Genomic DNA, 22988 nt, shown 5'->3' with positions numbered 1-22988 from the left:
TTCTCTCCCACCCAAAAAGAGAATTTTTTTTTTAATCAACAGGGCATTAGCCATGCCCCCCGAGTTGCTTTATTATTCAACCTGAAGTATAAGGACTTGAATATTGGTTATTGCACCCACCACCATGTGTACCTTTCTAGTCTACATTTCTTGGGCCACTGTTGGATCTTCATTCCAAAACCCTCCCTTGGTCCCTGGTCCCTCTTGACCTTCCTGATACCTCAAAGTCGTGAACACCAGTATAATTTATTATACTGCCTTCAGCCTCTCTCCAGAACAGAAGAAGATATCAGATCCTGAATAAATGGAAGCAGCTCTCCCCACATGGGAAGAATCAAGCTTTAGACATAACACAGCCCAATCTATCTACGAATGAGTCCCCTTCCACGTATAAGCAATGTATAAACTTCTGGAAATCATCATATATCCCCTAACACATCCTTCTCCCAGCGGTTTAAAATAGTCTAACCCTCCTTTATGAATGAGAGCTGTCTCCTTGAGAAACCTCTATTTCTCAGAGACCTACCTACTCACATACTGACATAGGATCTGCTGAGTCACAGTTTGTTTCCAGGTTCTGGGCCCAGCTCACAGCCAATGTTCAAGATCTTATTTCCTGTGAGGTTATCTGTCCACTGGAAAATCTCTTGTGTCTGGCAATACAGGAACAGAGCTGTCCCTCACAAGGGAAGTCTGCAGATAATAGAATTTCAGTCCCTTTGATACCAAGGCTTAAAATTTTTAAATGCTTTTAGACAAAAAAACTTTACAAATATTATTCCCATTACTGCTTTCATAAAGAGAGAATGTTGAACAAAACCATGTCTTGATAACTGTGATTGAATGAGAAATATAAAGATAGTGGAATTCATATTCCCTAACCTTTCATCAAATGCTGCACACTGACCTCCTTACACAGGAGTCCCTATGCCCCTAATGGGATATTGAAGGGCAGAAAGCTTTTGCCCTTTTCTACGGGGCGATATTTGTGTTCTTTTATTGCCTTCTTTAACTTCTTATTGTTACTTCTTTTTCATTTAATTTCTAAGTTCTGCTCCCTTCTCTCCTTTGTCCCTTTTCTTCCGGGTTCCTCAGAGCTTAGAAGCCTGACTTGAGGAATGACATGCCCACAGCCTTCTGGAGTAGATGTCATTCCTTGTCACCCCCAACCCACGGTTCCATCACCACTGACTTCCTGACCCCCAGTGCCAGGCTCCTTACTTTCTTCTTCAACTCTACATTTAGCATCATTCTTGACATCAACATTCCCATGAATAATCCATCCAACATCTTGTCCTCACCATTCTTTGACCTTCTTAACTCCAGGGATCACTTCTCACCCCATCTCAGCCCTTATTCACGGAGATTGTGCAAGGGACAGCACCCATTCCAGCATGTCAACCTCACACACCCTGTTCTCTGGCCATCGTCTTCTACAGTCCAGCACGCTTCCACCACAATCCACCTGCCCTCCCACAGTTTCCTAGACAGACCCACGCTATCAACCTTAACACACTCCGTTGACCCTGCCACCACTCTAATACTTCGAGTATCTCCTAACCAGCCTGGATTACAAGATCTGGCAGTCTGTATGCCTCCTAAACATAACTCTCGTTCTCCTCCACTTCTAGCCAACCCTGGATAAATACCCCTGCACTTATCCCATGCTTCCACCAGCGCAGCCTAATGTTGCTGAAGAAAATCACAGAACGTTGCTGATGGACTGGTTTCACATTTATAATCGCAGGTCTCAAAAAAGAACTGAATACTGCCAGACAGCTTCCTTCCTAGGAAATTTGTTTTCTCAACTTCTGAGCTCATTATTTACACTTTCTCTGCTCTCCTCAAGTTTCCAACATTCCTTCCTCTCTGCCCCACTCTCAGCTAATGACCTTGCTTTGTACTTCATAGAGAAAAGAGAGGCAGTCAGATTAGAACAACCTCATCTTTCAACTATCAGTTCACCAACCCTCCTGTATCTGTACTCAAATACTCTGCCTTCATTTCTGTTAAAAAGAGAAGAAGATAGATGAGATCTTGTGTTCTGTGATTGGATCGTCTGTCATTGTCTTAAAAACATCGCTCCTACAATCACCCGTCTTTGCTTTATCATTCCTGTTAGCATTCAAACATGGCTCGGGGTCTCTTGCAATGCTGTAGTTTCTGAATACTAGACAGGGGCTTGGTGGATCCCCTGCCAAGCTTAGTCACACAGCTATGGGCAGGAGACTTCAGTTCCTTGCCATGTAAGCCTCTCCATAGGGTTCTCGGAACACAACTTTACCCAGAGCAAGAGATGAGAGGGGGTATGTGAGAGAAGGGAGTGAAGCGGGCATTGGGGAAAGACAGAGAGAACACCAATACAGAAGCCATAGTCCTTTTATGACCTAACACCTGAAATGGCCTCTCATCTCTTTGATTGTATTCTGTTCATTAGAATCAAGTCACTGAAGTCAATCCTGGGCACAAGTATCAGAGAATTTGTGGACATATTTGTAAAACCATCACTGTTTAAGAACTTAAGGTAATTCTAGGGACACCTGGCTGGCTCAGTTGGTACAGTATGCAATTCTTGATCTCAAGGTCATGAGTTCAAGCTCCACACTGGGTGTACAGATCACTTAAAAAAAAAACTTAAGGGGGCGCCTGGGTGGCTCAGTAGGTTAAGCCTCTGCCTTCAGCTCAGGTCATGATCTCAGAGTCCTGGAATCAGGACCTGCATCATCGGGCTCTCTGCTCAGCCAGGAGCCTGCTTCCCCCTCTCTCTCTGCCTACTTGTGATCTCTCTGACAAATAAATAAAATAAAATCTTAAAAAAAAAAAACAAGGTAATTCTAAATGTGATATTGAATTAAAAAATAATCTCTTCAGTCCAGTATATATTTGGAGCCCCCTATAAACTACCCTACATCTATCCCAACATCACCTTCTCTTCAGCCAATTCAAACCCTTTATTATGTGCCCATTTATTACTGAAAACATTCATATTCTTTCTTATAACACATCTTCTTTAGAACCTTTATATATTGGGGTGCCTGGGTGGTTCAGTCAGTTGAGCATCTGACTCTTGATCACAGCTCAGGTCTTGATCTCCGGGTCATGAATTCAAGCCCCACATTGGTCTGTACACATTTTACATAAAATTCTGAATACAATACCATGAATTGACTTAAATGTTGTGATGTAAATATTTCCAGGTCATTTTGTCTATGCCTTATAAAACTATGATTTCACTCCTTGAGAGCCAGAACCAGGTCTTCTCCCCAGTCTCTGTCCTGCACAGGGCCCAGTACTAGGCTACATACAATCATGAATCAATCAATCAATCACTCTAGCCAGCTAGCTACAGAAATAAAACCACTTCAAAATAAAATTAAACAACAAAAGCACTGATTCAAAGGGAAACATGCACTCCTATGTTCACAGCAGCATTATTTACAATAGCCACGATATGGAAGCAGCCCAAGTGTCCAATGATAGATGAATGAATAAAGAAGATGTGGTGCCCACACACATACACACACACACACACACACACACACACACTCTCACGATGGAATATTATGCAGCCATAAAAAGTAAAATCTTGCCATTTGCAAGGACATTGATGGAGCTAGAGGGTATAATACTAAGTGAAATAAGTCAGTCAGAGAAAAACAAATACCATATGATTTCACTCATATGTGCAATTTAAGAAACAAAATAAGCAAAGGGAAAAAAAGAGAGAGACAAACCAAGAAACGGACTCTTAGCTCTAGAGAACAAACTGATGGTTACCAGAGGGGAGGTGGGTGGGGGGTTGGGTGAAATAGGGACAGGGATTATGGAGGGCACTTGTCATGATGAGGACTAGGTGACACATGGAATTGTTGAATCACTACACTGTGCACCTGAAACTAATATCATACTTCATGTTAACTAACTGGAATTAAAATGAAAACTTTTATAAATTAAATATTATCACATCACTTTTGTCAACCAGTCAATGTTTCCCCAAATTCAACTTATAAGGAATTATTTGGTGTCGGAGCTCTACAGCCCTTCCCTTTCCTCCCCCTGCCCTCCTACATCCATGTCCTCCTGTAGCTCAGAACCATCTGACTTGGACCTCTGATCCCACTCCAATCTCTGCAACCAACGCACAGTCTTGACTATGGATGTGAGGGCACTGGTTAGTCTAATCCAGGACCCAGTCCCAACTTGACCTTACATTTGTACTCTGATCACTGGTGTTTACTCGGCTTCTGAACCAACTTTTACCATTTTTAGGCTTTTGATTAACTAGATTCCTTGGCCCAAGTGTTTGTTCCCTTCTTCATAGCTGTGTTGAGGATACTTGGGGACTTGTTTTAATCATGTATGGTAAGAAAAGCAGACACAGAAATGACTGTCATGAAGGAAGGAGTTTTGTATACTCACAGACCCCTAGCTGCCACAGCTGACCACACAGGAAAGCGCCGCTGTCAAGGAGCCAAGGAAGCAAGGAGGAAAGCTTGGACAAGAGCCTTTACTGTGGCTTCTGAGGGCAGGAACTAGGGAGGTAGGGTCAGCCAGTTTAGGACTGGCTACTTGGAGTAACTGCTGCAGGCTCTAGGGTACAGTGGCTGTCCTAAATCATCCAGTACCTGGCCCTCAGGTGGTAAGCACAGGGTGGGTAGTGGCCTGGAGTAGAAGAGCTTGGTAAAGGAATTGGTTGGGGAAACGGGCTCTGAATTCATTGGTTTGCATGAGAAAATCATGCACAAAGTCACAGACTTGTACTCTATCTCTAGGAATTAGCTAATTCTGGGAAGGGTCAGTAAGGCCCCAGATGTCAAAGCATGAAATATATAAACTAGAAAACATGGTTATTATAACAACCCACCTAGCTCTACCCTGGGTCTGCCTTGCTCCCGCTGGCATTCTTCCTACCTGCCTGGACAGCAGTCATATCTACGCGATATCAGCACAATCTAGAGATTAAAAGGTGTGGTCCTGCCAGGAGGATGAGCACGGAGTAATACAGAGAATTTCTGAATCATTACACTGCACACCTGAAACTAATATAACACTGTATGTTAGGTATGCCTGAATAAAAAAATAACAATGACGTCCTTCCTACTCTCGGCTCAAAAAAAAGACATGGTTCTGAAATCAGATACACCTGGATTAAAATACCTTGCTGCTCCACCAATGATTAATTCTGCAACCATAGACAAGTCACTGAACATCCCTGAACCTCATTTTCTCATCTGTACAATGAAGATGATAACGGTACCTACTTAATGCAAGTACTTACATAATAAAGCTCTTAGCCTAAAGCAAAGTAAGCAATTAAAATGTGGCAACAATAATTACTATTTCTCCACCCTCTGATTTCCCCCAAAGTGCACTGCATATAATTGATATGTAGTAGATACTCAATAAATGTATGTTGAAGTTCACTAAACCAACAAAGAAATGAATGAAAAAAATCAATGAATAATCTTTGACTAATTGTAGAAATGCAACTTTTTTTTTTTTTTTTTAAGAATAATTGGCAGCCCAGAACTTAGAAATGAAGCCTGGATTTGAAGTCTAGTTTTATCATTTAATCCCATGTGTCTCTCTAAGTCAGGACGGTAGGGTCTCCAACATCCATCCCCCCTTTTCCCTCGCTGGGAGAGCCTTGATTTTGTTCTGTCCACTTGTGATTCATGGGATGATTATTCTATCCCCATATTTAGGGACAAATCCTGAAGGTCCCATTCCTATTGCCACTGATGGGCCTAGGGATGGGAACGTGACCCTTTCTGCTCTAAATATTGTCCTTCTGGCCAGGAAATTCTGCTTGAACTACAGCAGCCTCAACAAATAGGAGGGAGGCAGCCTAGGCGCCAAGTCAACAAGTTTAAGGAGACAGGGTAAAAAGTGTGAAAAAACACCTGGGTCCTCCACAAAAGAACAGTAGCTACCTTTAATGAATCCTTACTCTATGTTGGGCATTAACTCATATGATCCTCAACACTAATCCCAGGGAGGAATGTTTTTATCATTGTTGTACAGATTGAGAAACCGAGGCCTTAAAAATTTTTGTAATCTGTGCAAGGTCACACAGCAGTACGAGGTAGAGTCAGGATTTAACCCCACAGCTGGGCTCCAAAACTTTGGTTCTTTGCTTCTTTGCTTTATTGGATTTCCAAAATGCTCTCAAGACAGAATCAACCAATTCTCTCTGGGCTTGTTACATGATTTTAAATGTCTTACTAGTCAGCCAATTTGAATTGGAGTTTTCAGTAAAAGCAGCTGATAGGATCCTAATAAACATACTCAGACTTTTTCATCTGTAAAATGGGGATACTTCTCCAAGCCTCAGGCTGTTGCTGTTAACAAGGAGTTCAATAAATGATCTTGTGAATCTCCACCCACTGCCAGTCATTGCATCTGTGACCATCGTTTTCCATCCGTTTACCAAACTTCTTCCAAGACTCCAGCCCAGCTCAGGCGCTTTGTGTGCACTTTGTGTACACACCCAGGCTGTGTACACGCTCCCAGAAGTGATCTGGCATGCCTCACATATGAAACCCAGCTCATTACTAGGCCAAGTTCTTACGCTGATAGATCTTTATTATAACGCACACTCTTAATTTTAGATTTTATTTTCTCTTCTAAGGTAATTTTTTGCTCTCTCTGTAATTAGCTCCGAAAGCATGTAGAGAACAGCTCAGTGGATTATCACATGCTAAATCAGCTTAAATGAAAATGAGTTACATTCTCAGCTCGCTTTCAGGACATATTAACCAAAAGCCATAATTTATAGCTGTCATATGAAAATAATGATAAAGTCATGAATACAAAATTAAAAATACCAATTTTAGGAGAGCTTCCTCAAAGGGGTTGAAGCACTGGCTTAAAAAAAAAAAATCTTGATCTGTGCCAAATCCTTGGGAATTTAAAAAAAAAAAAAAAAGGTTTCCTGATGGTCTAAGGGGAAAAACTTAAGCATTTTGAAAGCTTTTTATGATATATTATGTCCTGTTTTAAAGGAAAATGCTCATTACTCAAACAAGTTGTTGAGCCGAATGTGTATTTTGCATATTTTCCAAATGCATCTTTGTCATTCCTGATTCTTGAAACTCTCTGTAGAAGCTGAATTATATATTCATTGCATTTCTAAAATCCAACTTTCCTTCCTTTTCCATTCTGTATCAAAAGGCTTCTCACCGCCAATGTAAATTTAAATCTGTATAGTACTTTATAGTTTACAAAGTGCTTTCACTGGCATTTCCTTAACCTCCAACAATTCCAAAAAGGAAGACAAGACACATATTCTTATCCGAATTGTCCAATAAATTAGTAAATTTATTTGTGCTTGTTTTCTTTCATCCTTTCATTTATTCAGCCAACATTTACTTGATAGCCATTATGACAAGGCACTATTAGAGGCACTGAGGATGCAGAAGGAAACAAAATAGTCACTATCTTCAGAAAAATTACATGTTGACAGGTAAGCCACACAACAGATAAGTAAATAAGTCCATGAAGAAGCTTAGATTCAAACTGGTCACTTAATCACAAATCTAGATGCCTCCCCGGTCCAAATAAGCTGACACAAAAGTTCTCTCTGCCATGAATTTTGGCAGTTTGATTTCTTGGACTCTAATCTCTTTGGGTTTCCACAAGGTCTCAGATTTTTCTTACTCCTCTGAAGAAATTCAGTGGACACCTGTCAAAGCAGCATTTAATAACCAATGCATTCAGAGCACTGTTACAGATAGTTAGGAAAATTATTCCTCATCCCCCACCCAAAACAAAAGAACTGTGGATTTAAAAATTAGCTTAAAAAAGAAACACACGGGGGGCGCCTGGGTGGCTCAGTGTGTTAAGCCACTGCCTTCGGCTCAGGTCATGATCTCAGGGTGCTGGGATCGAGTCCCGCGTCGGGCTCTCTGCTCAGCGGGGAGCCTGCTTCCCTCTCTCTCTCTCTCTCTGCCTGCCTCTCCGTCTACTTGTGATCTCTCTCTCTGTCAAATAAATAAATAAAAATCTTTAAAAAAAAAAAAAAGAAAGAAAGAAAGAAACACACGGGGCGCCTGGGTGGCTCAGTGGATTAAAGCCTCTGCCTTCAGCTCAGGTCTCAGGTCGTGATCCCAGGGTCCTGGGATCGAGCCCCTAGCCCCCCCCCCACCCCCCGCCGCATCAGGCTCTCTGCTCAGCAGGGAGCCTGCTTCCTCCTCTCTCTCTCTGCCTGCCTCTCTGCCTACTTGTGATCTCCGTCAAATAAATAAAATCTTAAAAAAAAGAAAAAGAAAAAGAAACACACACACCTATAAATGTGTGTGTACAGTAACTCATATGGTCGCCATTGCTGACTGTTGGAGGAAGTCTTCTAATGGACATGACCACTGGTTGACCAGGCACAAGCTGGGCCCAGGCTATCAGAGGATCTCTCCGCTGCCTCCCTGCCCTGGAATACACTTTCTGCCTACATCCCCATGCTAGGAGCTGTCTGGAGGACACAGCCTTGAGATAGGAAGTGTGTTGAGACTGCTTGGACTGAATTCAGTTAAGGTCTCTATATGAGAATCTGGCAGGCAGGTGCACAGAGTTCCCAAGACAAGCTTCATAGGTAAATTCCCTTGCTTATCCAACCTCCCAGCTACCAGTCTGGAGCAGCTATCTCTTCCTTCAGTCTTTCTTTGCCCTCCATGTACATGGGTGTTTTCAGATTTCACCCAGAAAGCAAGCTCCCGAGGTCTCAAACCAATACTAACCCTAAACAGGAAAGTTTTTTTTTTTTTATAAACATATAATATATTTTTATCCCCAGGGGTACAGGTCTGTGAATCGCCAGGTTTACACACTTCACAGCACTCATCATAGCACATACCCTCCCCAATGTCCATAACCCCACCCCCCCAACCCCCCTCCCCCCATTAACCCTCAGTTTGTTTTGTGAGATTAAGAGTCACTTATGGTTTGTCTCCTTCCCAATCCCATCTTGTTTCATTTACTCTTCTCCTACCCCCTTAACCCACCATGTTGCATCTCCTCTCCCTCATATCAGGGAGATCATATGATAGTTGTCTTTCTCCAATTAAACAGGAAAGTTTTTATCCCTGTTTTGCAAATTAAAAAAAAAAATGAGGTCTGGAGAACCTACACAGTTCATGCCACGTCACATAATAGTAAACAATACTCAGGATTTGAACCCCCAGTTGGGTTTCAGAACATAGGTTCTTTGCCTGTTTATTTTATTAGATCTAGAAAATGCTACTGGGGCAGAATCTGCCAGTGCGAAGGCCTTCTTGTACCTGAAAAATACATTCACACAAAATTTTAAAGTACAAATTAATATCCTGCAAGAGTCTACTCATCCAGTCATTAGCGGTTGTCTGACTATGTAGGCTTTGCACATTTCAAATGACAACCCCTCCGCCTGTTTGCCACCTCATGGCACTCACTAGTAGGTTAACTTGCTGCATATATTATTAGTAATTCATAACTTATTTTTGAAGGTACAGGGACAGCACCACTATAAACCTAATACAATGAATATCTTATTAGGAAGAAATTAACAAATGAATTTTCGCCAATCGATAGTCGTTCAAGAGAAAATTACAGTGATAGTAAAGCCTAAATAATTTATACACAATATTGATTTTTTCATTACATTAATTATTCTTTATAGCACACATAGGGAACTTGGAGAATAAAACTTTCAAAGCAAAGAAATTTATCTGCGGTGGTGCTGTAGGCTTAAGTCTGAATTTAAAAGACAAAGCATGGGCCATGAGAGCTGACAAATATTTTTAGATTAAATACACATCAGATAATAAATTTGACAGCTCCAATGTATCTGAGTTCCTTCATGTTGCCTGGCGTTTTTATGCACAATACTTTTGATATTTATTTATCAAGAGAAGTATTGATAGAACTGCTTCTTAATAGAAACATTAGAAATAGAACTACCCATTAATTCACCTCTTTCATCGAGTGTTTGGAAGGCAGAATGACAAACTCGATAAAGCTATGCGGGAAAGAAAAACTTCTCTAACACCTCTCCTGGAATCTTCGAGTCAACTGGACTTAAATTCAGTTGAATGGAGTGTAGGCTCCTTAGAGCTAATACCTTCCACAGCCAGCAGGATACAATTCCTAAGGCAATTTTATCATGCAAGTAAGTTTCATCCAACTCGAGGGCCTGAAGATGATTTAAGATCACATGACGGGGTCCCAGAGAACAAAAAAAAAGAGTGTTGGGTGGTAGGGGGAGTTGTGGAAAAAGAGGATAGAGGTGGGTAATTTTTTCATGGATGATGCTGTTCCCAGCAATGCAAAATTCCCTCTTAGGGATGGAAGAAATGAACTTGGGAAGGGATGCCTAAGTGGCTCGGTCAGTTAAGCGTCTGACTTCCGCTCAGGTCATGATCTCAGGGTCATGACCTCAGTGTCATGGGATTAAGCCCCACATCAAGCCTGACCACGGGCACCAAGCTCAACAGGGAATCTGCATCTCCCTCTTCCTCTGCCCTTCACCCCACCCATGCACTCACACTTTTTCTCTCTCTCTCAAAATAAATAAACAAAATCTTTTTAAAAAATAAAAAATTTTAAAAAAAGAAATGAACTTAACACATATGGACCAAGTTCAAAAAATGTCCTCAGAACAGATACTGGACTGAATATCATTTTTGTCACCTACAAATGCATACACTGAATAGTGTTTGACTCATGACATTTTGACTCTTGGAATTACAGCAGTGACTTGACGGTACTTATATGAATTTTCTCAGATATCAACTTCCACTGTTTTTCAGTATCTAATGCTAGGAGTTTCCACGTGCCTGTTTTGCGAAGAGTTGCACCTATGCATAATACCAAGCATATCATATCTCCCCCAAGACAAATATGGAAAGAGTGTTTCAAAAGTCTTAAAAATAAAACCAAAAACATTAAAATAGTTTCAAATTAAAATTTAAAATTCAAGTACAATTTTTCTCCTTTCCTCACCTTTTACCTTCAGAGACTGAAAGCCACCTTCATATTACTTTTAACATTCTTTATATTCTTAGAAGAAAACCTAAGCAACAGGAAGCAGCTCATCTCACCAGCATGCTTTTGTAAACTGCAGCCAGTTTTGTTAACTTTTTTGTCCTGTCTGAACTAATACTGCTGTAGGACTTCAAAGCTATAAAATACTGCATGCATGGGGCGCCGGTGGCTCAGTCGGTTAAGCAACCGTCTTCGGCTCAGGTCATGATCTCAGGGTCCTGGGATCGAGCCCCACATCGGGCTCTCTGCTCAGTGGGGAGCCTGCTTCCCCCTCTCCCTCTGCTGTTCTGCCTGCTTGTGCTCTCTCGCTCTGTCAAATAAACAAATAAAATCTTTAAAAATAAAATATCACATGCAGATATAATATAAAACGTGGGTTGTCCACTATATGTTATCATTACAAATATAACTGCCCAGACATGTCACCATTACCGGCCAATTCTGGGGGTACAACGGGGACAAACCCAAACTTAGCATCATTCCTACTATTCGGTGAAAAGTCTCTTGCCTATGGTGACTGCTCCTCTGAATGTCCTTTGCTGCCCTCACCATTCTTTAGGTGGAGATTAATGGTCCATACAGAAAGCATGTGGTTCAGGTACTGAAAGATATTTCTACTTGGTCTCGTTTGTTGAACTGAGTGGGACATTCATAAGATGGATTAGAAGAAATTTCAAGCTATTTAAAGGCACAGTGCAAGTTATTCTCCATTTTTATCCCACTCACCCACTCCAAACCCAAATCCATTCTCTGCCTTGCTCTGCCTCCGGAAACACATGCGTTGGATCATGTAGCTCTCTAGCTGTTTAGCTAGACGGTTCCAGCCAGTGGAAGACAATGGAAGGAGAAAGTGATCAAGAGATTGGTCAAGAGATTTCCTCCCCATCTGACCTCTCTGCCTCAGCTCCATATTTGGGGGAGGGGGAGAGGGGGGCGCTCGGCTGTTCTCTGCCCACAGTTCCTATGAGGCAGCCCTTCCTAACTTTGAGGCTGTCACTTAGGTCAGGCCCCAGCAGACAAGGGATGCTGACAACAGGCTCAGAGAAGGTAACAGTTTCCCTCCGTTAAGGAGCCCCAGGTCCAGTGTGGGCCCTTAACCAGTCCACAGATCTGTAATAGCTCCTTCACCATCCCAGAGTGTGCCTGTTTGCTGCCAGGCCGCTGACTAACACAGCTCCGGGGGACACAGAAGAAGAACGTGTAAGCAAATAAAAGAACCCCAGCAGCATTCAAGCACACCGGCCCTCCAAGGCAGACAGCCGCCCAGATAGCCGATGACTCCCCATGAATGCGCTAATGAGACAAACCAGCGCTTGCGAGATAAAGTGCTAACCTCCACTTTCAATATTCATTCGGATTTCAGGTTTTAAGGATTTCATTCTTCACCTTGACTACTTTTGTCCTTCTTCTCTCCCTCCTCAGCAGCATCCTGCTAATTTACACTCTGCGTGATCAGTGGCTGGTCTTTCTTCCCAGGGCACATCCCCTTGTTTTTTACAGTCCTTGAGAGATCTTTCCTTCAGGCTTGCACACCTAGGTCAAGTCACCACCTAGGTATGCTTAAAATCACATGCACCCTTCTCTCTAGGTCTATGTTTTCACTTTGTAAGCAAAACTATAAAATTCTACAAGTTCATAATCAGAGTCCACAAAATATGGAAGCTATCATCCAGGTTTATTGTCACCTCTCCATAACCTTGATTCCTTCATAAGAAATACTCTACAAAAGCTAACAGAAGGGGCGCCTGGGTGGCTCAGTGGGTTGAAGTCTCTGCCTTCAGCTCGGGTCGTGATCCTGGGGTCCTCGGATCGAGCCCTGCATCAGGCTCTCTGCTCGGCGGGAAGCCTGCTTCCCCCTCTCTCTCTGCCTGCCTCTCTGCCTACTTGTGATTCCTGTCAAATAAATAAATAAAATCTTAAAAAAAAAAAAAGCGAACAAAAATCTGGAGGACTACAAGGAGGTTAGCATTTCTACCCTCTTATGTCTATTAAGAAACTAGAATACAGGAGTAACCGTGAACACACGGTGTTAAATGCAAGGTTGTGACAACAAATGGCACAGTACTTACCAAGAAAAGCATGGTAAGATATTAATAATTGCAACGCACTGCAAATATTTATGTGCCCACAGGCAACTAATTCAATTTCACTGCAGGATTGCTCCATTTATGAATTTAATTGTGTGTGTTTTAAACATTTCTGCTGCTGTTTCATTAATTTCCCATAAAAAAATAACATGATATGCCGGAGAAAGAAAGCAAGTTTCCAGTCAACAGCATTCATTAAGTGCCCACTGAGTGTCCACAGTGACTTACGAATTAACGTTCACTTTTACCATTTATGGCTTCTCTTTTGCATCACTTGGGATAAGAAGTTCCAGCTTCAAAAAGCATGGTACAGGTTGCCTCTTGTCGTTTTATTTTTACACATAACAGCATAGATGTGTAAGACAAGCCCCATGAGAACAGAATAATGGCTAACACTCACACGGGTCAGGCTCTGTGCATTCTTAGCCCTCACCAGGCGTAATACCACTATTCCTCCCATTTCCCAGAGAAGGAAATCAAAGTACAGAATAGGTAACTGACTTCTTCAGGGTTACGTGGGAGTAAGAGCTTGAGCCAGGGAAATGGGTGGGGGGATGGGCCAGGTGGGGGGATAGGCCAGATGGAGGATGGGCAGTAAAGAGGGCACTTGGGATGAGCACTGGGTGTTGTCTGTAAGTGATAAATCACGGAAGTCTACTTCTGAAAGTCATACTACGCTATACGTTAACTAGCTTGAATTTAATTTAAAAAAAAAGACATATATTCTAAGTTTAAACAAAAAATCCAGCTCATTTGACGTCACAGCCCATGCTGCTGAACGTCAGCCAAATGACACTCACAAACTGGGCATCAGCACAATTTCCAGTGATTTTCAGTGGCTGATATATTTGTCATTGATTTCTTCCAATTTCCCTTGAGAGCTTTTTTCCTAATTCGGGGTCTCTCCAATGCTCTTCAATATCACAATTTCCAGCCACAACCACCTCATCCATCTGACTTCAGCTAGTAGTAATCCAAGCCATGTTGTTTAGATTTTTCTCAGCCTCCCAATCTATATCAAGGAGCCATGCTCTCTGGTTAGGCTGATTTTTTTTTTCCCCTAAAATGAGAATGAATGAGATTAACCTTGTTCCCAAAGGAATGCCTGACTTGTAGCATGCTGTCTCATAGGAGAAACCTTCTAGAATGGTCTAATAACCCCTGGCCTCTGTCCTGACTTTTACTACTCCTCTAGAGAATCAGGGCAGTTGACATCTTGCTAATTATGAAAGGCAATTACTAATAATTTGAATTTTCACCTGAAATAAGAGAGTCATGACATAAAACATTGGATCATTCCATAAAGAACCACAATCTGGTTAAGTTATGCTGATATTCTTACAAGGTAATCTAGAATATATGATAAATTGTTAGCTGACGTGTCAAGCATTTTTTATAGGTCAGTCTCTGTGCTTGGGAACTTTACATGGGTTTTACTGAGCAACTGTATGTGCTAGAAGAGATATAAACAAATAATACCATCCAAGTTTACTGTCCAGTATACTTCCCAACACATAAATGATTAGCTATAATTAAAATAAAGTTATATTAGCCAATTAAAATCAGAGAATTTATATATGATACCCATAATTTAACAAACTAAAAAACAAGATAATTGATTACCAGAAAAGATTAATTTGAGTTCCCCATTTAATTGTTTTCATACTAAACCTATTTCTTGGCCCAATAATGTATTTCGTGAGTCTTAAAATCACATTAAAATTTGGCAGTCTCAATTAAACCTGTTTAATTCATTATCAAGCGTAAGTAACTTTCAAATGCCATAAGCTTCTGATTGTCCTTAGTAAAAATGAGATGATAATAATTAGCTTTGGGGAATAATAATGTAAGAGTCTAAGATTAAGCAAATCCACATTGTTAGAGGCTAAATTTTACCTAGTTTCTGGTTATTACATGAGCATTTGTATTTCTCTAAAAAATCAAACCTTGTCAACATCCCAAGGTAACCAGCAAGAAAAAGGCGGAAAAATAAATGATCAATCACAATTTACTGGTTCCAGTTTTATCTTTACAACTCAAAAAAAAAAAAAAAAGGAATGGATTTAATTCAACCTCCTTCTGATTTATAGCAAATATTGGCGATTTGGACCAGAAGCGACACTTCTGGAGACTCTATAATGAACATATAAGTGAATATGGCATTTAGAGAGAACAATCTCTTATCTCCTTAGTTTCACACAGCACACAAACCTGATGGTGAAAATTAACCTTCTCTGCAGTTCAACATTTCTAATTAGAAGAGACATCAAAAAGATTATGCTTTAGAAAGCAGTATGGGCCATAATATTCTAGACAGCCTGAAACAGAGCTCTGCAGCCTCCTTATGTGTTTAAGCCTGCTGACCACAGAAAAAAGCAGTACCCAGATGATGTTTCAAAGCGGTGATGGCTTTTGGTGGTAAGTTATGTTATATTTTCTCATCTTGCCCTTTTTTAATTTTTTTTTAAGATTTTTTTTTAAGATTTTATTTATTTACTTAACAGACAGAGATCACAAGTAGGCAGAGAGACAGAAAGAGAGGAGGAAGCAGGCTCCCTGGGGAGCAGAGAGCCGGATGCGGGGGCTCGATCCCAGGACCCTGGGATCATGACCTAAGCCGAAGGCAGAGGCTTTAACCCACTGAGCCACCCGGGCGCCCCTCATCTTGCCTTTTATACATGGACCTATCCGTTGCTTTTAGTCCTGAATGAATACAACCATCTACACCATCAGACCATGTTCTACCAAAAGCTTGCTTGGTAGAAAGATCTACAAATGTCTGAGAAATGAGTAGTTCATTTGTAATCCTTTTTGGGTTTTTTTCCTCTTGTTTTCTTTTCTCTGCATGGGGCAGGGAAGAGGCAAAATAAGATACCCTGAATTCAACTTAGATTAGAACACAGAACCTTAAAATAGAAGGCCATACAAGCTCAGCCCTTCCTGGGGAGGAACTGCTTTCACAATACCAGCAGTTGATCATCCATATTTGAAGTTTTCACTTCTAAGGAGTAGGCCACCTCACAAAAGAGTTCATTCTCATTTTAGACAGCTACAAATGTTTTTTGTTTTTTTTTTTTAAATTTTTTTAGATGATTTGTTTATTATTTATTTGACACAGAGAGAGAGAGACATAGTGAGAGAGGTAACACAAGCAGAGGGAGAGGGAGAAGGAGAAGCAGGCTTCCTGACAGCAGAGAGCCCGACATGGGGCTCAATCCCAGGACCTTGGGATCATGACCTGAGCTGAAGGCAGGCACCCAGGTGCCCCAGACAGCTAATGTTTTTAAAGATGTTATTTGTTTGGAGTGTCTGGGTGGCTCAGTGGGTTAAGCATCTGCCTTCAGCTCAGGTCCTGACCCCATGGTCCTGGGATTAAGCCCCGCTTCGGGCTCTCCACTCAGCCAGGAGTCTGCTTCTCCCTCTCCCTCTCCCTCTGTGATCTCTCTCACTTTTGCTTTCTCTCAAATATATAAGTAAAATCTTCAAAAAAAAAAAACTTTACAAATATTTTACATATTTATTTGAGAGAAAGAGAGAACACGAGTAGGGGGAGGGACAGAGGGACAAGCAGACTCTCCACTGAACAAGTAGTCAATGTAGGGCTCAATCCCAGGACCCTGGGATCATGACCTAAGCCAAAGGGAGACACTTAGCTGGAGGAGCCACTCAGGCATCCTAGACAGCTACAAGTTCTAAGAAGGTTCTGAAACCTTATCCTACCACTGGTATCCCACCTATCCTAGTTCTATCCTTTGGAGAAATACAGAGAAAGCTTCCTCCATTTTCCACACCTTCCTCCTCTGACTATTAGAAGGCAATTTTTGCATCTCTCCTTAATTTTTCCATCTCCATATTAAGTACTTCCAGTTCCTTCAAATTATTCCTCATATGACATGGTTTCCAGCTGTTTCAAGTAAACTGAGGCTATAGCTTGACTTAAAAATGTTCCTACATACAAGAACACAAAAGGGAGATCTAAAAGTTTGTTTCTTTTTTGTTCACTTACACCTGTAATTGACACAATTGGAAAGACTATCCAGAACCCCATGGTCTTTGTGGGAGCTGTATCTGTGTGAGGTCCCCTTCTTATCATCACACACATACACACACATACACACCCCAGTCTCACTATGGTACTGTGATACCAGATGGGTCTGAAAACCTCCTCGCCCTACCCACATGGACTGACAGAAAAGACAGTCACAAGTTCCCAGCTGGACTAATCAGTCATTCCCCAGGATTTTAAATTGGAACATGGAGGAAGCTTGCTATGCCCTTGGCCTGTGGAGCTGTTAGATATGATAGCCATTTACCCAATTCATGGAATTAGCCAATCTGATGAGTTCAATACCCAAAGGAGTATAGGGAGAAAGACCCCAGACCTCCAGTTCCAGCCATTCTTAGAACCAATTCTACTCCTGTGTTTCCTATGGTCTGGTTATGAAGCCAATAATTCCCCCTTGGCTGAGCTGAGTTAATTTTGTATCATTTGTAATACAGAAGGCCCTACCTACTACAATATTCATAAGATTCCAACTAGTCTAAAAGAACAAACAGAAAGCAGGTCATAAAAGGGAAAAATCACTACCCCACCCTACAAGAGGTATGAATGGAACCTCCTTCCAGCAATGCGGCACCTGGGTGGCTTAGTTGGTTAAGTGGCCAACTCTTGGTTTTGGCTCAGGTCATGATCTCATGGGTCATGGGATCGAGCCCTGCCTGGGGCTCCGCATTCAGCTTGGAGTGTACTAGAAATTCTCTCCTTCTGCCCCTCCCCACAGACACACTCTCACTCTCTCTTTCTCACTCTCTAAAATAAATAAACCTTAAAAAAAAAAAAAAGAAAGAAAGAAAAAATAAAAGAATCTCTTTCTACCATTATTTAAGAATGAGGGTCCTACTCACCTACCAAAGAAGATCAAGGTCTTTCTTTCCTAATAGCCTAAGCTTCATAGGATTGACACTATTCAAAACTATATTGCCAGAACTATCACAGCACCTGGCACATAATAAGTGCTTAAAAACACTCTCCACTTTATTTTCCACAGCAAACAGAAGAAAACAACAGGCAAAACATCAACCATAACTTATTAGAATGAAGATTTAAGTTCCCTAAAGAAACCTTAGATACATCACTTCACCTCCTTAGAATTAAATTGCCCATTCGCCACACGTATTATAGGGCATGATCACCCCTTCGGTCTTTTTTAGCCGTGAAATGCTGTTATCCTTTCCATACTCAACAATCGTAAGGCATAGTCTTCTAAAGACTTGATCATGCAGATGGAAGAAGGAAACGCAGGAATAAAGAAGGCAGCACAAGAATAACAAGAAAGAATAACCTACCAAAAAGATGGTTGCAGGGGGGAAGCAAAAGGAAAATAATGAGAAGACATCAGCAGTGAGAGGATTGAAGAGATCATTCATATGTGCCACCTTCCAATCTAATCTCTGTGGTCACAAACGGCCTCTGTGCTGGTTCCAAACTGCCAGCCCCAGAGCCTTGTCCCTGTCTGGGTCCATACCGTCCCTATGATGGCTCCTTCCTTGAAACTGTGCATCTCCTTTCAGAGTCGGCTTCCCACTTCTGCCTTTGGTCCTTGATATTCCCACTTGCTCACACCGTTCCAGACAGGTTGGGTTTTGTTTGCTTGTTTGTTTCATCACCAACAGAATATATACCCAATTATATTGTGTCCCTGTTTCCCGTCATGTCCCCTGCATTGACTCATGCTCAAATGTCCATAATTTTCCATTTATTCCTGAAGTTTGGTTTCTGTCTCAATACAAGTAATCAGAAAATAGCATCTCTGTACAATCAGGTGACCCACTTACAGTGAGCTGTTCTAAGGCACTGACCTCAGATGCTTTCATGAAAGAAGGCCTTGACTCGGGAAAAGTATTATTACGATTAACAACTAATGTTAACTATCATTATATGTCTGCATCTAAGTACTGCGTACCAGCACGTTACGCTATACGTAGACAACTGCGCTAAGCATTTTGCTCACCTTTGTTCATTCAGTTCTCACAACACCTCTGTAAGAGAAGTACTACGTAGGCTTTAAAGATAAAGAATCTGAGGTTCAGAAGGAGTAAGATACACAGCTAGTAAGGGCCACTCTCGGTTACACACAAGAGCCGTAGCCATCCGAATCCAGAATCCTTGCTCTTGCTCAATACATGACTTAAAAAGGCATTAATCCCTGTGAGAAATGGGGAGAGGGGACCCTCAAGGGGACCCAAAGCAAAGAGACTAGGGAACTAAAATCAACATGATCTACTTCTCCATTTTGCTTAGAGTCAGCCCTATTTGAAGAACCTTGTTCCCATTATGTAGCAATAGATTATCTGCCATTTTGCATTGTGGAAATGTACCCTCCATTATCCAGGCTAATCTGGTTGACTGTAGAATGCTGTACACAGGCATTCCAATGACAGACCACTAATTCAATCTTCTCTGTGAGGAAGATGCTACTGGACATTCCTTCAACTTTTTCCCTATAACTTTCGATGTAGGGTGTGTCACATAACCCACAATTCCTTCCTACGACATCTAAAGCCAAAGAAGTAATTTAGGATACCAAGAAGGGGGAGATAAGGTGAAGAAGAAAAGGAAAAGAAATTATAATGTGGTAATCAACCACATCATATAATATATATATAATATATATTATATATATATTATATATAATTTTAATTTAAAAATTTTTTTAAAAAGCAACCCAGTGAAGGGTGATTATCTGATAACTGGTGACTCAGAGAGAAATAAATGTTCATGGTCCATCACTAAACAGAGAAAAGCATTTGACTGTGCTATAGAGACCATATGTTCAGATAGCCAAGGTGGAATTTTCCTACATCACAGAGTAGAGAGATACTGAGTGTTTCCTATAGGAGTGAGACCTTACTGCTTAATCCATGTAGGGTCTTTAGCAGAAGCAGCATTTCATCACTAAGCAAAAATCTAATTATTTTCCGGTTCCATAATCTCTAGTTTCTCCAAAACTCTTCATCCACCTACTGAGATTTTTATATATATTGGTAGAATAAAATGCCCATCCCTACGGTGGAGTCATTCGATGTTTCTCTGTGATAATCAAAGTCTCTAGTTTTACTGAAATGGAAGCTGGGAATCAGAGTAGCAAACTCCTTGGGGTCAGTCAGTAATTAATACCTAAAAGTTGAAATACGAAGGGTACAATTTGGGGTAAAATGCAGCAAAGATTGTCTCTCACTGAAATAATAGTCCCGTCTGTTAGGAAGTCTGAAAGTAATAATTAATTGAAAAACTGTTTTAAGCTAAAACAGAGGGGCAAGATTGGAAATTTTTAAAAGTAAAAGGTCCTTAAAATATGCTAAGGAAGGAGCTTAATGCCTTCATTCCATGTCCAACCAGTTTCCTATTCTAACCAATTTCCATTAAACAGGGAAAGGAGCAGGGAGGAGAGAAAGTATTTGAAAAACTGCCAGAGTAAAAAATCCCATAATGAAATTTTGCTCATTCTTGGAGAAATGAAGTAGAATTAGATGCTTCAGTGGTGAATTTCAGGATCTGGGTAGTTTCCAGTAAATGAAGTTTTTCCATAATGTCAAACGCAAAAGCTATCTGATACCAACATATTGAGCTTGAGTTTTTAAATTCCTATTTCCTTACACCAAATTGTTTGAAACCTCTGAGATAAAAACTTCAATAAACTGGTGTTCCAAGCTTTTAATATTTTAGTCCCTTGAGCAAGCATGTCAGATTAATCTTCAAATTGCAGTGGGCAGAAAGAACATTCAACCAAATTCTTAAGCCCGTGCCTCTCTCAAAGGATGTTAATAATGTAAGCAGTTTCATTGTCTATTAAGATTTCAAACTTTCCTAATTCTCAGCAGTATTACTATTTAGAAGTGGAAGGGGAGAAAAGGATATTAATAATGTAAGCAGTTTCATTGGCTATTAAGATTTCAAACTTTCTTAATTTTCAGCAGTATTACTATTTAAAAGTGGGGGGGGCACCTATCCTGATAGGGATTTTACTTATTTTATCTTTGTGTCCACGTAGCACGTTGCTAGGCACACAGTAGGCATTTAACAAGTACCTCTGAAATGTGCTGATTGGTCTGGCGGAGAGTGGAAATCTTGCTGCGAACAGCATGAGTCTAAATCCTGGCATTGCCCAGCAACAAAGACCATCTCCAGAATTAGGGTTATCGAGGTACGGCAGGAATTTGAAAGTGTGTCTTCAAAGACACAACAAGAGGATTGTTTCCTGAGCGGGCGAGAAGCCACCCTAGAGCCGCTTGAAGAGGGATTAGACTCGTCTCTGGCTTCAGTGTGCCTGGAAAACGCCCGTCCTGCCTCTCTATGCCCAGTTCCTCCTGCCTTTTACGGGGTCTGGGTTTCCACTCACACAATTTAGGTACAAGATCCGACCTCGCGAGTCTAACCCAGGCCTCCTCTCCATTGCACGGTGGGAGGGAGGCCACGCAGCCCCGGGCACGAGGAAGAACACACACTACTACTAGTCGGGACGTCTTTGAAGGTGAAAGGGGATATCGGGAAGCGGCGGGAAGAAGGGAGGGGAGGAAGGAGGGACGGAATGAGTCCAAGACCAGGGTCACCATCCAGAGGTTTCCGACCCCACTCCGAAAGCCCCTGCCCCAACCGCTGAAAGACGCTAGGGAAACCACCAACACGCTCAGGTTGCGCAGAGCGGCCCAGGGTCGGGACCCAGGTGGTGACGGGAAGCCAGAGGGGGCCGGAGACAGTACCTGGTGTGGCTGTGGTTGCGGGGACAGTCCTTCTTCTCCATGATGGCCGGCACGCAGTTGGTGAGCTCCGTCCAGTCGGCGTGCAGCCCGCAGCTCCAGCCGGTGGAGAAGCGGGAGAAAAGCCACGTCTCCTTCTTGCCCGGCCGGTGGCAGATGCACTTCTTCTGGCCCGCTTTGCAGCTACACGGCTGCTCCAGCCGGATGTTCTTCACCAGGTGCCGGCCGAACGTGGTGCCCCCGGTCTTCTGGATGTGCAGGAACACGATCACGTCGCGCCCTTTGATATTGAAATCCACGAAGCGGGTCAGGTCCTTCAGGGTGAAGTTAAAGCGCGGCACGAACCGGGGCAGGGAGCCGTTCTCGGGGGCCTCAGGGTCCGGCTCCTCTTCCTCCTCCTCTTCTTCCTCCTCCGCCTCCCCGAGCTCCTCGTCCTCGTCCTCTGGCGCCACTGCCCCCCGAGGCCCCTCGGGCGGCCCCCGGGGTGGCGGGGGCAACTGGGGCCGCCGCTCCCACTCCTCGGGCGGCGTCTGTGCCCGGCGGGCGGGACTCGGGGCGGCCGGCTGGCCGGCCTCCCCTGCGCGGGGCTGCTCCCCGAAGTTGGCGCAGGAGCTGGTGCAGGAGGGGGACACGTACTGGTACATGATGACCACGAAGAGGAGAGTGAGCACGGGCGTCAGCAGCCACTTGTTGAACCTTTCATCCATGGTCCCGCTCTCAGGCCGGCAGGCGAAGCGGCGGGGGCAGCGGCTCGGACTGGCGCCGGCTCGGAAGTTTCGAGGACTCCGGGGCGCGGCTCCGAGCCCGCCGCTCCTCCATACCCCTGACGCCGAGGCGTGCGGCTGGCTGGCGGCCCCGCGGCGCTCCGGCACTCCCGGGCTGGCAGCGCCGGGGCCTGCGAGCCGAGCGGGGAGGCGGGAGCTGGCGCGCGGGGCTCCGGCTGCGGCGTGGGGCGCCCTGCGCTCCCGGGGGGCGCCCGGCTTGGCCGGCTCCCCGCTCCCGCCCGGGCGCGGCGCGCGCTCTCAGGCCAAGCAGGGCATCCCGCCGCCTGCGCTCAGGCGCTCAGGCGCTCAGGCGCTGGGGAGCGCGCCTCGGGTCCTGCTGCACCTGCCCGGGGCAGCCGGGCGGCTG

At 43.0% G+C, this 22988-nt stretch overlaps 1 protein-coding gene across 1 annotated transcript in view; it reads right to left on the bottom strand.

The window, feature by feature from the left end:
* LOC111147134 (heparan sulfate 6-O-sulfotransferase 3) overlaps nucleotides 1-22564 on the bottom strand; it is a 688722-nt gene extending 666158 nt beyond the window's left edge. Inside the window, exon 1 of the mRNA XM_022503038.1 lies at nucleotides 21861-22564. Coding sequence (XP_022358746.1) covers nucleotides 21861-22564 — 704 coding nt within the window. The remainder of the gene's footprint in view (nucleotides 1-21860) is intronic.
* Nucleotides 22565-22988: the final 424 nt, after the last annotated feature.

Source organism: Enhydra lutris, unplaced genomic scaffold (genome assembly GCF_002288905.1).
Source record: "Enhydra lutris kenyoni isolate GAN:26980312 unplaced genomic scaffold, ASM228890v2 scaffoldscaffold15, whole genome shotgun sequence".
NCBI classification, from domain to species: domain Eukaryota; kingdom Metazoa; phylum Chordata; class Mammalia; order Carnivora; family Mustelidae; genus Enhydra; species Enhydra lutris.
This window is presented reverse-complemented; position numbering and strand designations above follow the sequence as displayed.